This window comes from Labrus bergylta, chromosome 5, assembly GCF_963930695.1.
Source record: "Labrus bergylta chromosome 5, fLabBer1.1, whole genome shotgun sequence".
NCBI classification, from domain to species: domain Eukaryota; kingdom Metazoa; phylum Chordata; class Actinopteri; order Labriformes; family Labridae; genus Labrus; species Labrus bergylta.
This window is the reverse complement of record NC_089199.1, coordinates 25,043,014-25,060,513: the sequence shown is the minus strand read 5'-3', so window position 1 is coordinate 25,060,513 and position 17,500 is coordinate 25,043,014. Positions and strand designations below refer to the sequence as shown.

General features: G+C 44.0%; 1 protein-coding gene across 4 annotated transcripts in view; it reads right to left on the bottom strand.

The window, feature by feature from the left end:
- The window catches only part of ripor3 (RIPOR family member 3), a 40,518-nt gene that overhangs the window by 17,691 nt on the left and 5,327 nt on the right, over positions 1-17,500 (bottom strand). Inside the window, exons 2-4 of one of the 4 annotated variants that reach the window (XM_065955267.1) lie at positions 13,683-14,307; positions 9,613-9,699; positions 1,326-1,424 (exon numbers count right to left, since the gene is read on the bottom strand). In XM_065955267.1, the coding sequence (XP_065811339.1) occupies positions 1,326-1,423 (98 nt within the window). In that variant the 5' untranslated portion in view covers position 1,424; positions 9,613-9,699; positions 13,683-14,307. The remainder of the gene's footprint in view (positions 1-1,325; positions 1,425-9,612; positions 9,700-13,682; positions 14,308-17,500) is intronic. The other 3 variants (XM_065955270.1, XM_065955266.1, XM_065955268.1) reach the window with 3 other exon arrangements.

Below are 17,500 nucleotides of genomic sequence, written 5' to 3'. Positions count from 1 at the left end.
AACAGGTGTGATGTGTGCTCTCCTTCTGGTCTTTGTCAGTACTCGTGCTGCAGAGTTTTGTAGTAGCTGTAGCCGATTTGTTGTGTTTTTAGGAAGACCAGAAAGGAGAGTGTTACAATAGTCCAGCCTGCTAGTAATAAAAACGTGCATTAGGCTCTCTGTTTGGCTCAGAGAGAGAAATGGCCTCACTTTGGCGATGTTTTTCAGGTGGTAAAATGTTGTTTTAGTGACACCCTTCACGTGGGCCTTAAAATTAAAATCTGAGTCAAAGATCACCCCAAGATTCCGTGCTTCTTGACTTTCTATTTTTTGTAGTTTGGGGGCCAGTTTCTCTCTCTGAGAGAGAATTATGAGGATCGATGGGCTACTCCCCTGGCTAGAGCAGGAACAGATAGCTTTCAGGATCAGAGTAACCCCACGCTCAGCAGGATGGTTCAGATTGACTTTAAAAGTTGAATGCTTATAAAACAGTTGAGTGAACAACGTGTTTGGCATTGTGGCACCTTCAGGTTCACTCTTTCACGAGGGCAGTGCTCAGAGGAAAAGTATGTTTCATGAACAACAACATCAAATAAGAGAGTTTAAAAGCATCAAAACCATCCTAAACATCATCATCATCATAAAGGTGGTAGGTGTTCATAAAGAGCTGGGTCTTTAGCTTTTTCTTAAAGGTGCAGAGGGACTCTGCAGATTGAATAGAGTTTGGATACTTCGTTCCACCACCGGGGGGCGACAGAGGAAAAGAGTCTAGTTAGAGTCTTAGGACCCTGTTTTGAAGGTTGGAGCAGACGGGCGGGAGGGAGTGTAGATGAGAGAGTTAAAGTAAGCAGGAGACGTTTCTGTCGCTGTTTTGTAAGCGGGCAGCAGAGTTTTTAGTTTGATGGGAGCAGTAACTGGGAACCAGGACGAACTAAAGAGTGGGGCTTTTATTTTGAAGGTGGACAAACTAAAGTGTGGTGCTTTTATTTTAAAGGTGGACAAACTGAAGTGTGGAGGGAGAGGAACAGCTGAGTGACATGTGCTGGTTTGAGGAGGTTGAAGAAGACAAAGCACCCTGTTGTGAAGGATGGATCAGACTCCTTTCATTTGCAGATCGTAGTGCTTCTATCTTCCAATGACTTTTTCGTTCTCCTTCACTTCCTGCAGGAGTTCTGCCTGCAGGAGTTCTGCCTGCAAGAGCGGCGCTTATCAAGACCATGCTGCTGTAAAGTCAAAGAGTGTGCACTACTGTGGAAGACGACTACTTCTACACTTCTGCAGGACTCGACACTGAGTTATTTCGTCTTATCTTGCATCCTCATTGGAAGTTACAGAGTGTCACTCACCGGCGGCGTCCAGTCAGCGAGCTGAACCCAGTGAAGGAGCGACTCCTGTGAATCAAACCTCCGTCGGACGGAGAGTCGAACTGCAGCTTCACAGACATCCTGGAGGACAAAGTCAGAAATGGTTCAATAAACAGGATCAAGATTTTCTGTTTCCTGTTCATGAGATGTTTGCACCCAAAGATTTATTTAAAAGACAAAACAGTTTGTAACGGTGGCGTCAAGATTTACACAGAAGCGCCCGCCCTCAGTCTGCTTTAAACAAACTGTTGACTCTTTATGTAGTTATAGGTACAACCACCCCGACTTGCTCTGTGTGTCTTCATATTTGGTCATTGCCTCTGTCGTGTCTGCGCGTGTTTCCGCCACAATGTCTTTTAATCTACGCTCACACAAACAAAGTCTTAAATCTTCAGGACCACCCTGACTCTGAGACAATCCAAAACAGGAAACAGAAACACATGTGTGGGATGAACTAAAAAAGAACATCCTGACAACAACAGAGACAAACATGTGAGCAGACTGGTACGCACATGGGCGGCAGATTTTATATTTACATGGAGCCTCGAGTCGCTGAGATACAACACATCATAAATAGAGTCCAGTCTGTCCACAGAAACGTCTGGGCTCCTGAAAAACGCCAAGTGAACGGGCCCTCTGCAGATATCATGCAATAATATCCTGTGTGTTGGATCGTTATCGAATCCCCATCGAATGGGGCCCTCCATGCAGCTAGGCCCCTGAAAGTCTTCCCTATTCCCCCCCTTATGGACGGCCTTGATAGAGAGCGTTTGAAGGCATGACAAAATATAACGAAGGATGGAATGAAAAGATGGTTTAAAGAAGTTTCTTGCGTCGGACATTCGCTCTATCCTTTAAATATTTAATTCTCTGCTTCACAGTGTAAAATGTGGTGCTTTTATTTTGAAGGTGGACGAACTAAAGTGTGGTGCTTTTATGTTGAAGGTGGACGAACTAAAGTGTGGTTCTTTTATTTTGAAGGTGGACGAACTAAAGTGAGGTGCTTTTATTTTGAAAGTGGACAAACTGAAGTGTGGTGCTTTTAATTTGAAGGTGGACAAACTGAAGTGTGGTGCTTTGCATTGACGAGCTGTTGACTCAGATCACAACACTCAGAGTCTCGTCAATAAACGGCGCTCGGTGAGCTGCATAACATTTTTCTGTGTTGTTGACACAGGTCAAAGGTCAACATTTCACTCATGATGTGGATATTAATAATGCATCACTTTGTACAACAAGCTAACGAGCTTGACAAGTAACAAGACATTTCTGCGTTTTCATGTGGACGAAGATGTTTTTGAGAATTGAGCGTGTGTGGACGACGTTATATACCTCAGAGTTATATACCTCAGAGTTACATACCTCATAGTTATATACCTCATAGTTATATACCTCATAGTTATATACCTCAGAGTTACATACCTCATAGTTATATACCTCATAGTTATATACCTCAGAGTTACATACCTCATAGTTATATACCTCAGAGTTACATACCTCAGAGTTACATACCTCATAGTTATATACCTCATAGTTATATACCTCATAGTTATATACCTCAGAGTTACATACCTCATAGTTATATACCTCAGAGTTACATACCTCATAGTTATATACCTCAGAGTTACATACCTCATAGTTATATACCTCATAGTTATATACCTCATAGTTATATACCTCAGAGTTACATACCTCATAGTTATATACCTCATAGTTATATACCTCATAGTTATATACCTCAGAGTTACATACCTCATAGTTATATACCTCATAGTTATATACCTCATAGTTATATACCTCATAGTTATATACCTCAGAGTTATATACCTCAGAGTTATATACCTCAGAGTTACATACCTCATAGTTATATACCTCAGAGTTATATACCTCAGAGTTACATACCTCAGAGTTATATACCTCAGAGTTATATACCCCAGCCTCAGTGTGAGGACTCGGCCTCAGTGAAAGAGCGAGCTCCATTTACCTGGAAGCAGCAGTTACATTTTAAAGATCTGGGTGAGCGCCACATGGAGCAGCTGCGAGAAACTATGAGAAGAATGTCTCACACACACACACACACACACACACACACACACACACACACACACGTCTCTCTATTAAACCAGCATGAAGTGTATTTGTGCTGCGACAGACTCCAGCTCCACCTGTCTGCTCTGTTACAGTGTCTGTTTGAACTGTCGGATCAGTGATCAGCTGGAGGAGGCTGCAGCTGCTTCACTTCATCACATCTCACAAGAGACCGAGTACACACACACACACACACACACACACACACACACACACACACACACACACACACACACACTGTACGACAACTGTAAACGAGCTGTTTAAACAAGGTCAGCCGTCGGGTGTTGTGACTCAACCTATAGAAAAAAAGACACTTTCACTGTTTTAGAAAGAGCGACGGGCTGCAGGAGGACGAGAGAAACAGGACGTTTTTCACATAGAATTTTCAGAATTTCAAAGACGGTCATAAATATCGACATTGTAAGACATTTTCAGCTCTGCTAGCATCACACAAAGTGTCTCAAACTTGTGTTTTCACACCTCCAGATCGTTTGCTCTGGTCTGAATCAAGGACCAGTTTGTTCCATTTCTGCATAATTAGCTCAGGTTTGGTTCTGTTTTCACAGGAGTACATTTACAAGAGGACTGAAATGTGTAACGAGTGAGGAAAAGGCTCTCTGTAGTTATTTTCCAGACTATTGCTTCGGTCACCTAGCAACGTGCGCCAGAGCTTTTTGACAGGACTTAGTTTTGTGGGGGCGAGAGAATAAGGAGCCCACATCCCGGTTACTGTGTGTATCATGCTGAATAGTGCTGTAGTCAGACATAAAGGCAACGAGTCTTAACCTGACGTCCTTCATCACTAACTGCTGGTTATGACAGGAAGCTGAAAAGATGTCCTTCACTCTCAGAGGAAATATCATCAGAACGTCTGAAGGGTTCACAGATCACACTTTACTCAATAAAACACATTTAGATCTTAAAGAGAGAGACCTGAAGATAACATCTGTAACACCAACATCTCACCGTGACAGAAAGTCAGCACACCCAAAGTGTTGGAAACTCTCCAGTGTTGCATAAAAAGTGTGAGAACACAGCTGTTCTTAACACAGGAGGTCAAAGCCGAGGCAGGAAGTGGAAGTGTGAACTGATCGCAGTCAGAGTTTTACTGCTCACCTTTTTGTTTTCTGATCCAAAGACATTTCTAAGAAACCAATAAGCAACACTGACTTTGACTGCAAGTTCTTCCCCATTAGACACTTTTATGGATTATATTCTGATCAAGGAATATGTAACTCTGACGTAACTCTGACCCCCCCCCCCCCCCCCCCCCCCCGCCCGCCTCTCTACAGTCGATGCTCACGCAGGTTGCCATGTGGTGAAGCTTCAGTGTTTAGCCAGCTCTGCATCGGTCTGTAAACCTTTCTGCGTCCTAACCTCTCTCCATTTTTCAAAAGCATCTCCAATATTGATCCTAGTTTGAGCACGTTTCTGCTCGTGGAGCTTATTAGAAACATGCAGAGGCTTTTTAGGTCGAGTACAATCACTTCTATCTGAACCAGTTCTCTTGCCCGCTTCCATCGCTGCAACACCTGTTGGTTTGACCTGATAACTGGTCTCATGTCTGGCAAACTGAGGGGCGTCCAAAACAGTGGTGTCTTAAAAACGCCTACCTTCTCTGGTCCAAACAAATCCAGAGCATTCAGGACCAGAATCTAAAGTTAGAAGGAGGACATACTGGCTGCTGCATTGTTGTCAGAGAAGCCAGCACTTCAACATAACATGTTTCCTTAATGTCTGATCATATAGTAAGTATATAATTTCACTCACTACACATCTCACTGACTGGACCTTTAAATGTGGTAAAACATTGAAAGTTATTCTATAGTGCACCTTCCTATCACTCCTTCTCTTAAGATATTTCACCATGGTTTCTTGTTTCTCGTCCTGTCAGCTCCATGATGCGACTTCATAAAATCAGTCAGATTGCTGCTTCCTCTGGTGGATAATCAGCTTCTGGTTTACTGGAGGTGTTTTCGCTCTGCAGCTGCTGGAGAGTTTTAGGTATTTTTGTGATAATCTGAACGGCTGAAAACCTTGTGGATAAATGTATCTGAGGAGGACGAGTGAAAAAAAAGTGCAGAACACAAAAAATGAGATCTATAATGTGGTGTGAATTGAGGGAGGCATTCCTCGAGTGAAGAGGAATTCAGCGGGGACGGGGCTGATGACAAGCGTGTGTGTGTGTGTGTGTGTGTGTGTGTGTCTGGAGGAAAGCTGGTCTGAGTTCTGGTTTTAAATAATTAGCCTTGACCTGCAAGTGATTTACAGAGTCCCCATGTGGTGAGGAGGTGAGAGGTCAGGGCTGTTATGGATGTATGCATAAGTGTGTGTGTGTGTGTGCATGAAGCAGATCCTATAAAGAGGCCTGTGTATCGTCTGTGGTAACGTAAACACACTCACATGTCACACACAGGCGGACACATGTCAAATACAAGTTTTACACACACACACACACACACACACACACACACACAATGTAAAGACATGAGGAACTGATTTCCCTCTCTCTCCTCATGGTTTGCGTTTAAAACGTGGTTTGATTTCTCTCTCTCTCTCTCTCTCTCTCTCTCTCCCTCTCTCTCTCTCTCTCACACTCTCTCACACTCTCTCTCTCTCTCTCTCACACTCTCTCACACTCTCTCTCTCTCTCTCCCTCTCTCTCTCTCTCCCTCTCTCTCTCACTCCCTCTCTCTCTCACTCTCTCTATCCCTCTCTCTCTCATCGTCTATGACGACTACCTGTCCCCCGCCCTGACTCCTCCCCCTCTTTCAGGTCTCTGTGACCCTGCTGTGTCAAAGAAGACTTGAAACTCGAGATTGAGACCAGAAACTCTTTAGTAAAATGTACATAGACTTGTATGTTATCAGACACAGAGATATGGCGTCCAGAAACAGACCCCGTTAATCCCGGTCCTGTTTCTGGGTCTTGTTCCCTCTCTGAATGTTTTTTGTTATCTTGTTTTCTTCTTCTCCTCCTCTCCAGCTCATCTGTGATCATCTCAAGAGCTTTTTAATTACCCAGAATGTTTCTCGGAGACTTCGCTCAATCTCCAAGTAAACCAAATTCACTGAACTCGCTTTAGAGCTGCAAACGAACAAATCTCTCTGTCGAGTCGTAAATCTTTGGACTCTGCAGCACGAGAGGAGAAGAAGCTTTTAATCATTTTCCTTTAAACTTAAACATTTGTCTTTGGAAGATGTTTTGGTGCAGCTCTAGATCATCCCTGACACTCGTCACCTCTGGCTCTAACATGATTGGTTCATTCTGTCGGGGGGTTTAGAGGTTACAGATGACTCACGTACCCTCGGGATTTAAACTATTCTTCACTCACACACACATGCTCAGCTCTGCACAGACTGGAAACAGCAGCTCAGAAACGTTATTTAATTCTTGGCAAAATCAACCAAACGCTAAAAAAAATATTTTTATTTATTAGACGGATCGACTGTAAGCCTCAGGGGTGTTGGCAGACATATTTCTTCTTCTTCTTTATCCAGCTGATGTTGAATCTTTGCTCTTGTATTTCAAGATGTTTGTCTTTTTAAAGGCTGCAGCATATTCAAGACTCTTTCCTCACTTTGTGGGACAATAAGGTGAACCTTGATCAATGAATCATTATTTGTAAAGCGCCAATTCATGCCAAGAGTTATCTCAAGACGCTCTTCAAAGAGATCATATTGGACAATATGCAGGAAGGATTCCTCCTTTGTATTCCTCTCGTTCTTGTTGTCCACTTCCTCTCCACTGACGTGGAGGTCGGAGCAGGCCGTGCATGAACGAGGACGGCGGAGGTTGAAGGACGACACAGTCTGATGGTGGAGGCTGGTCGTCAGGGACGTCGGGTGGTAGTAGTGACCGATCACCTCGAGTAGATGGAGCTCCATCTACTCGAGGGCCCGGCTTCTGCTGCCCCCCCCTCCTCCTCTTCCTGCTCTCCCTCCTCCTTCTCCTCCTCTTCCTCCTCTTCCTCCTCCTCCTCTTCCTCCTCCTCCTCTTCCTCCTCTTCCTCCTCCTCTTCCTCCTCCCCCAGGCCCTCTTGGACTTCTTGATCATCGCCTGCTTGGTTCTGTTTGAGCTGTGTGTGAAGTCTCAGTTTGCAGGAAAGAAAAAGCTTAGAACAGATCTGAGCTGGGACATGTAGAAACATCCAATCAGAGCGCGACGTGGAGGGTAAAAGAAGAATATCACAGCGGCATGACTAAATCAAACCTGGCCGAGTCGAGGTCATTAATTAGAGTTTGGTTTCATGTTGTTTTCTGCTCATGTTTCTTCAAGAGCAGAGGGCCCCAACCTCTGTTCCTTGGAGCCAATCGATGGGGGCCCCAGGCCAGTAGGGCCCCGCGAGGGCCGACAAACTTAAACCCACAGTAGGGGCTTAAAAGGTGCAAAACTTGCAATCACAGTTGGTTACCTCCCTAAATGGGCCCCATGTAGACCAATTAGGGGGGGCATCTTGGAAATTAAAAAATACTTGAATTTGTCAATTTTTTTGTTGGTGTTTATTTTTGGGACATTTTTTTCCTTTATTGGAGAGCTGAAGAGAGACAGGAAACGATGAGATGATACAAACTCATGGCCACTGCGACGAAGACTTCAGCCTCCAGACATGGGGCATGCAAGATAAACCGCTAGGCTATTGGGCACCACCAGGTGTCAGATTATTTATCATAATGGTGATGAACGCTGGCTGGAGAGGCCTCAGACAGATCCACCCCTGCCCCCCTATGTGTATCTAAGAAAAGCTTGGACCCCCACGGACCCAATCAGCGGAAAAACTATGAATTTTGAATAGTTTCCATGAAGTCCTAAAAGAATAGATCTACACTCCCTTGTTCTTACCAAAAGACCTTTGTATAAACTATTGATTTCAGTCAGTATGTGCAGCTCTAATTTTGACGACCTCACAGCAGACAAAGCCCTGAGATCTTTGGTGCCCTCCCTGAGATCTTTGGCACCCTCCCTGAGGGCCAGAACCCCGAGGTTGGGAACCGATGTTCTAAACAAACTAAACATGCAAAGCTCTGATACGTCATCGCTGTGGTATGATCCACTCTGTGTAATCAGGACATCTCATGGATTGTTGTTTTAAGAGAGAGAATTAGCACCAAACTCAGATTTCAACATCCTGCTCTTTCAAAATGTTTGGAGAGGAGGAGGAGGAAGAGGAAGGGGGGGAGGAAGAGGAGGGGAAGGAGGAGGAGGGGGGGAGGGGGCCTGGGACTCCGATCGATTTCAGGAACCGCTGGGTCTTAGTTCCAGGGAAGATTAGGGTTTTGCAACATGCCAGGTTTTTCCCATTTACCAAAAGTCACCGAGCTACTGGATTATTTATCAACCGCCACCATGATGCTGGGTCATTAACCAACAGCTGGATGGGTGACGTTATTTAAGGGAAATAATCTGCAGATAAATCTGATACCATGAGGTTCTTTTGCAGCTGACTTCTCTCTGGCTTCCTTCAGTCTGATGTTTTGATATCGATTCTGTGCCTCCTCTTTACCTCTGCCTCTCTTTCATCCTCCTCTCTCCATCTTTTTCTCTGCCTTTTCTTTCTCTGCGCTGTTTCCGTCCCTCTCTTCTCTAACTCTCTCACAATGACCCCCCCCCCCCTCTCCTGCTGATATCAGAGTTCCTCTAAGTTCACATCGAACCAGAGCGAAGATTCAAACACTCCAGAGAAACTTCATCTCTTTAAGCTGTTGACATAAACTTTAACACACTGAGAACATCTCTGTTTGCATGAGGAGACACAAACATCTGGACTCTCTGACAAAAACTACACACACTACAGAAACACTTTCATGTACACAATCATCTTCTTCAAAAGATATAAACCATCTGCCGACACACACACACACACACACACACACACACACACTGACTGTCCATGTGTGTGTGTGTGTGTGTGTGTACAGGCGTGTTGATGATGATTATTTTCATCAATAAACAGCTGAGTGTGCAGCTATGTGAGAAATCTGAGGGGTAACTTCAGCATCCAGATGTGGATTAAAGTTAAAACCCTGATGTTTACATTGTTCCAGACTTTCTTCAGACTGAGTTTGATTCTCTGGAAACTGACTCTGAGCCTCATCATCATCATCATCATCATTATTCGGAAATAAAAGTAGGGGGAGTATTTGTCCGCTGACCCCCAAACAACAAATGATTTACTCACTTTGGTATTTGGTTTTGCACGATGGAGACATCCGATCTCTGAGGCGTCAGCAGATCCTGGGGTGTCACTCCATCTTCATGAAACTCACTGGAACAGAGAGGGACACATGAAGCATAACAGTCAAATATTCACTATGACAAAGATGATGACAAAATACAGAAACACTTTGTGTCTCGTCGTCGCTCCATGCTTTTATTTAGTAGTTTGCTTTGTTAGGCCCCTTGTTCTCTAGTCTCAATTCTACAGAACTGAAGGGAGCCTTTAAGAGCTCTCAGATGATGAAGTCATCTCACAACACATCATCTTTTTATTTTTATTATATATGACCAACATTTTTATTGTTTTCAAATGTTTTACAACAGTACAATACCAGACAAAAAATGATATAGAACAATACTCAACAAGGGTAACACTATCAATACAAGACAAAAAAAAAAGGACAAACAGAAAAAATAAAAAAACAGACTTTAGACAGACAAATTATAATTAAGTTAAATTAAATACAGGAATAGAGCAAGACGATTAAAATATATGTAAATAAATAAAAACGTAAAAAAATAAAAATAACAAAATTCCACAACCACAACATGATTATTTCAGAATCAGAACATCGATCTGTGCAGCTGAAGATCCCCGAGGAAACTCATTTCAACCATGTGAAAAATGGCAGAAAAAGACTGAGGAGTTCAAACAGAGATGAAGACACCCCTCCTTTACTCTCTCCTCCTCCTCCTCCTCTCAGATCATTTGTCTCAATCAGTTTCTTGTTTTTCTTTCTGTCATGTAACGACGATGAAGACGAGGAAACGAGAGGAAGAGGAGGCCGGGAAGAAGTTCTGCGTTTGCAATCAGACAAACTCTCCACGGCCTCGCTCTTCATTAGCCTGCTGTCAGCACCGAGCTGCACACAAACGCACAAACCCACCGTGAACACATCAGTCTTACAGGGAGAGTCAGCATCTCCTAAAGTAAAGATAGTCAGCAGCTTGTTCCTTCAAAATAAAATACAGACTTCTTCTAAAGTAAAGAAAGAGTCAGCAGCTTGTTCCTTCAAAATAAAATACAGACTTCTCCTAAAGTGAAGCTGCTCCATCGTCCCTTCTGGGCCTCCATACATGTGTGGTGGTGACTGTGTCTGCAGAGACTCTGTCCTCTGACTGGATTTTACTGTTCTGCTTTGTTCTGGTTGACTCGGAACGTTTCTGGGCAGAGCTGGTGTGTTTCCTCCAGCCAATGACAGCGCAGCAGGTGAGTTTAAAAGTGGATACAATTCAGTGATTGGACGTGATTCAAACCGATGAATATGTTGGATGTGGACGTAGCAGCAAAGAAGAGAAAATATAATCAGAGTGAGGAGAAACACCAAGCGGATAAAGCTCGCTCTAAAACGAGGGTGAACCTTGTGTTGGCTTTTACCCGTGGACGTGGAGTTGGTCTGCTTCCTGTTGGACACACTATTTACAATCTATGCTTCAATCATTAATGTGGTTTTCCATTTTCCATACAATCGACCGAAGAGGATTGAAGTAAAGGAACAAAAAGTTCACTTCTCTTAAGTTAGAAGGACCTGAGCTGCTCACAGGATGCATGAGAGGGGAAATCATTCGGCTTGGTACACAAACATAAACCATCTGAAGAGTTCCCCTCAGCCGGTCAGCTGAGATAAAGACATGCAGGTGCAGACAGGAAGTGATACTTTGGGATTAACCTGTCAAGTAAATAACATCATGTTGCAGAGCTTTAAATCCTAACAAGTTTCCTCCCTGTACTAAACATGAGTCTGCTGGATCATTTAGTAACATCTGCTGTGAGCATCTTTTCCTGCAGCTCCTGTTCAATCCATCAGCGTCTTCAATCTGAAACGTGTCTGCAGCTTCAGAGACAGAAAAGCTGCAGACGTCTGAGTCCAGAGATGAAGACAAGAAGAGACGTGTTGTCTGTTTCTCCACTCCCCACATTGATTTATTTTTCATTTAAACATTTAGACTGTTTCTGTTGAATCATCACACACACACACACACACACACACACACACACACACGCTCCCTGACCTAAGAAGTACCACTTCTTCTTCTATTCTTAATGCACAGAGTGAACATCAGAGTAGGTCACGTGTGTAGTAACTCGAAATCTGAAGATCTCGGTCTCGTCTCTGAGTCTAAAGCATTTTTACTCACTCCACCACTGATAGACTTTTACTGTGATTAGAAGGAAAACGCCTCTTTCTAAATGTCTTGGTCTTGATCTTGGCCTGTCTTGTTTTTTTCTTAGTCTCTTCCTTGGTCTTGGTGTGGGTCTCACTCTCTAAATGTCTTGGTCGTGGTCTTGGTGTTGGTCTTGGTCTTGGTGTTGGTCTTGGTGTTGGTCTTGGTCTTGGTCTTGGTGTTGGTGTTGGTCTTGGTCTTGGTGTTGGTCTTGGTGTTGGTCTTGGTCTTGGTCTTGTCTCGGTCTGTCTTGGTCTTTTTTCAGTCTCATCCTGCCTTGGTCTTGGTCTTGGTCTTGGTCTTGGTCTTGGTCTTGGTCTTGGTCTTGGTCTTGTCTCGGTCTCGGAGCACTCTGGTCTCGATTAGTGTGGTCTGGACTACAACACTACTGTGTTGATCTGTTTGCTCTTTGAGATGTTTATTATTTATGTTTCATTTAAAAAAAATATATATATATTTCTGTTTTCCAAATTTTTCACCACTTAGACTATCATGAAGATTTCTAAAATATTTTGTGTCAACAAAACACAACCTACAGACGATACAAACCCGGGACATCTTTTTTTCCAACTTAAAGACAGAAAACTGTTCTACATGGAGGTCAAATCTCTCCAACCTGGATCGTTTATTATCTAAAGAAATGAGGATAATTCTGAATTCTGTACCTTAACTATCAAAGCCACACTCTGTCAGGATAGTGTTGTGTTCTTTCTTTGATTTGCATTTCTGTCCGAGTGCTCCACAGTTTTCTTTGCATCTCTCTGGCCTCTCGTGGAGCAGAAACCTGAAACCTGAAAACGATGGGAACGCAGATATGTGACACAGCATGCAGCGATGCACTGAGACGAGGATCCCTGCAGAGTTTAAAAATCTGCAGCAAAACCCGAAACTCTGCCAGACCTGAGGGGGTCTAACATCTCATCTCTCATATTTAATATTACTGCACGTTGTCTGATTCTCTTCTTGTTTGTGAGGGAGAGAAATACGATGATTTATCGTGTTTTTACTCTTTGCATGACTCTCTCTGGAAGGAGGAGTCAGCTCACCTCCTAAAAGAAAACTCTCAGCTTCATGCGGTTCCTGTTGGGAGACTTTCTGCTGGGATTTTTCCTTCCAAATGACTGACAGAACTCGGCATAATGTGGGCCATTGAACATCCCTGTGGGGTGAGCTCAGCCAATCTGGAGTTTCAGCCGAGTGTGAAATGGAAATTCTTGTTCTGCCTCCCGAGGCCGAGAGCGTTTTATTCAGACGGATGACAGGAGCAGCCTGGTAAAGTGAAACTCCACATTCAGACTTTTTTTTTTACACGAGAGGAGTCACTCCTGATCTGCAAAGACCTGAGTCAAGCTGCAGGAAAGACTCAGTCCAGCAGCAGGTAGACCACAAACCAGGTGTTTCAGGATCTTTCTGCAGGGGAGAACTCTGAAAAGATGCCGGACTTCTTGCACCTGCTCTCAAACAAACTCAGCAGAGCTTCAGCTCCACTCAGAGACGCTCCAGAAACTGACGTGATCCACTGGAGTGAAACCGAATCACTCAGTGGGAAATGTTGGCACCACAGAAACGTTTTGTCAGATTGTAGTTTTACTGGGAAAGTTCCCAGAACGATTCTTTAATTGAAACCGGCTCGAACCCGTGTGGAGCACAGACTGTTTTAAACAAAAGAAGGAGCACACAACCGAGCGCTGAGAATGAAGCCAAAACATTTAGAGCTCCCACTGCTGACTGGCTGCAGCGTAGCTCGTAAGCTCCGCCTCCAGTATAGAGCAAAAGCCCCGCCTCCTCAGTGTCAACAGTTGGAGCGATAAAATCAAAATAAATGTTTCTCAAAGATGGTTTCTATCTTTTTATATTTCAACTCACAGTATGTAGATCCCTCCACCAGGGGGCTCTCGTCGAGGCTGGCGGTGGCGAGACCAGCTGGTGAATCTGAGTCCGGTTAGGTGAGACCAGCAGGTGAATCTGAATCCGGTTAGGTGAGACCAGCTGGTGAATCTGAGTCTGGTTAGGTGAGACCAGCTGGGGAATCTGAGTCCGGTTAGGTGAGACCAGCTGGGGAATCTGAGTCCGGTTAGGCAAGACCAGCAGGTGAATCTGAGTCCGGTTAGGCGAGACCAGCTGGGGAATCTGAGTCCGGTTAGGCGAGACCAGCAGGTGAATCTGAGTCCGGTTAAGTGAGACCAGCAGGTGAATCTGTGCCCAGTTAGTGAGACCAGCAGGTGAACCTGAGTCCAGGTTCTTTGGTGACTTGAACTATAATGACTGCAGCTTCCTGGGCGCTATAACGAGGACACAAACTAACTAAATGTTGGTATTAAAAGTATGCTGTATCTTCAGCGACCTGCTCCCTGTAACAGGTCTCAGGTCAGTTATCAGGTCGTGGTATACGTTCAGCATGTTTTTCTCTCACAGAGGAGAGGTTCCTCTCCTATCAGCAGAGAGCAGGCGAGGAGCTGCAGGGCTCCTCGAGAGGGGAGACGGACACATGCTGGGAGGAGATAAACACACAAACTTACATGTACATCCATAAACATGTCACAGAGCGACTGTTGATGTTGGACAGAGAGCTGGATTCCACTGAAGACAAACTCATTCTCTAACATTTGAGTTCTTTCAGAGCTCAAGGTGAATCAGTTTCTAAAAAGTATCTCAAAAGTCTCCGCTACAACACTCACATGACAAAGATGAAGGGGAAACAATCAACTTGTGAATAATCATAAATATGCAGCTCTCTCAGTTTACAAAGCTCTATGTCAAGTTTCACGTCGATATTCAGGTATTACTCTTCACCGTTCTGGTTCACTCTGGACCCTTGAACACTAAACTGTTCACTTTACAAAAACCTGTGAAGGCTGCTAACAACTCAAACACCACTCTTGTGCCTCTTGTTCTTAACGTCATAATACATCACATGAATGGCTTTATGTGCTAATTTATTTATGTTTTAAGATTTATTTCTGGGCTGTTTGTGTGTTTAATTGAGAGACAGGACAGTGGATAGAGTCAGAAATCAGAGAGAGAGAGAGAGAAAGTAGGGAATGACATGTGGGAAAGGAGCCACAGGTGGGCCTTGAACCTGGGCTGCCTGCTTGGGGTACACACACTAACCACCTGCGCCGCCCGCTTGGGGTACACACACTAACCACCTGCGCCCTGACTTTACATGATCATGAAGCGTGCTGAGTTTACAAGACAGGAGGACTCATGAAGAACACCTCTTCAAAGCTAGCCAGGACCGATGAAGTGATCAGAGCGCTCACACTATTCAAATGGACTGGACTTTAGGGGTGAAGCAGGCTGAGAAACGGTACAGATCACCTAGTGAGAGTGCACCCTTAACTTCCTGTTTCTCTCTAACTGCTGCTGCGATGTGATTGGTCGGATAAACGAAAAGGTGACAGCATGTGGTGTGTGTTTGAACACACTCTGCAGACATGTCAGGGATCACATCATAGGTTTGACCTGAGGAGGTTCTCAGTGTGGGAGGTAGGGTGTGTGTGTGTGTGTGTGTGTGTGTGTGTGTGTGTGTGTGTGTGTGTGTGTGTGTGTGTGTGTGTGTGTGTGTGTGTGTGTGCCAGAAAGGACTCATGGGGCCTTTAGATCAACATGAAGTCTGGTGGACGGACTCTAAAAGTTTGACCTTCAGAGTATGATTCTGTGTCCTGTGTGTGCGGTCCTGACATTAATGCAGCGTGTGTGTGTGTGTATCACATCCACTATTAACATGTATCTGTTATATCTATCCACTCTCCCATCTTTCTTCTGACAGTAAACTCAATCTTCAGATATGTTACAACATTATAATTCAGTTATCAGACACTTTTATCCAAAGCAACATTCATTCACCACCACTGAAGTAGTGGGAGCAATGCAGGGTTAAGTGTCTTTCCCAAGGACACATTGCTTAGCTGGGGATCGAACCCTCAACCTTTCAGAGGCGACAACTCTACCAACTGAGCCACAGCCACCTTTGGGATAGGAGAGCAGTCAGCTCTGCAGAGATTTGATAGTTCATGTAAGACGAGCTCCATAACTCCCTCTGATCTCAATAATCCTCAAAGTGCTGTTGAATAAAAAGTGCTACTGAAGGTCATCAGTGTGTCTGTAACGGACAAATCAGCACTCAGTCTGCAGTGTGGTGAAATAAGAAGCGTTAAGAGTGAGATCATAAACATGGACGCTTGGTTTAAATGACATTCTTTCTTTATTGGACCTCACAGAGCTGTGAAATCTGTCAGAGAGCAGACGGGACCCCTCAGTGTTTAAAACCAACAATGTGCCCAGTGTGTGTGTGTGTGTGTGTGTGTGTGTGTGTGTGTCTGCTCAGGAAACACTAAATCTTATCACACATTGAAGCGGCTGTCAGCTCTTTCTCTGCAGACTCTTGATTTGAAAACAGAAGCGGTCAGGACTTCAGGTCCCGGCTGTGATTTCTGAGTGGAAACATGAAGTGTAAATATTCACTCTGCATGTTGAACTAAACTCCTCGGGCTGCGATAAAGCCGGGTTATAAGAACACGTGATGAAGATTCAGTGAAATAAAGAAACGTGTTCAAACATGCCCTGTGTGTTGGTCTGACTGGGACCAGAGGACGGACCAGTCGAGCTGATTGAACCAGTATGAGGGAGTGGGAGGCACAGAAGTCTCTCTATGTTTAATAACTAAATAAAGTCTGTCTCCGTCTTCACTCCCACAGAAATCTCAGAACAATGGAAATCTCTCCGTCCAAACACCTGACGTCCAACATGTGAAAAAGAAATCACGCCCACTATCTGAGGCGCGTTCGGCTCATCTTATAAACTGACCCCGAACGTCCAACAGACACGTTTAGTGTCCCCCTCCGCTCCGGTACGGCTCCGTGCTCCCTCGTCCTTCAACACCACTCGAACAGATTTGTGGTAAATTGATGTTCCGGCATAAATATCTCAACTAGCATGAAATAAATCAGCCTCTCTAATGTAGCCTGTATTCGTCATGGTAACAGTTGAATACACAGACACATACTCCACATGCTAACATCTAGCTAACAACGGCCTATAGTCGTCATGGTAACAGTTGAATACACAGACACAGGCTGTGTCCGAAATCACTCACTCATTCCCTACTCCCTATTCACTATATAGTGAGTTTAATGCAGTGGACTATATAGTGCACTCACTTAGCCAAATTAAAAAACATTTCGGACACTACTCGTTCACTCACCGGCCGCTGACAGTGACGTCATTGTTGTCGCACAACTGAAACGTGCAGCTTAACAACGGCCGAGGATCAATAACAATGGTAAATAACAGCATGAATTTCCGTGATAACTCACATTATACTGAGTGTATTTTCACAAAACATTTACAAATAATAAATACTTATAAAATATTGAATTTTACATAATGAGACATATTTTTGGACCAAAACTAAATTATTTGTGCTCACTGGTTTCTCGTCTGTCATCATCATTAGGACAAATTAACATCACTAAATTTGACGATCTTTGACTCTTTATTAAAACCGATCATAGATTTCAGTAAAACACTCTGAATATGAACTTTATTGAGTTTCTGTGTTCATGCTGGTTGCTCCTCTCGTCCGTTTGAGAGCAGCCGAGTCAAACGCCTCTCTCCGCTCGTAAAAATCTTTTGAACCGCAATGCATGATGGTTTATATTGCTCGCATAGTGACCATCGCT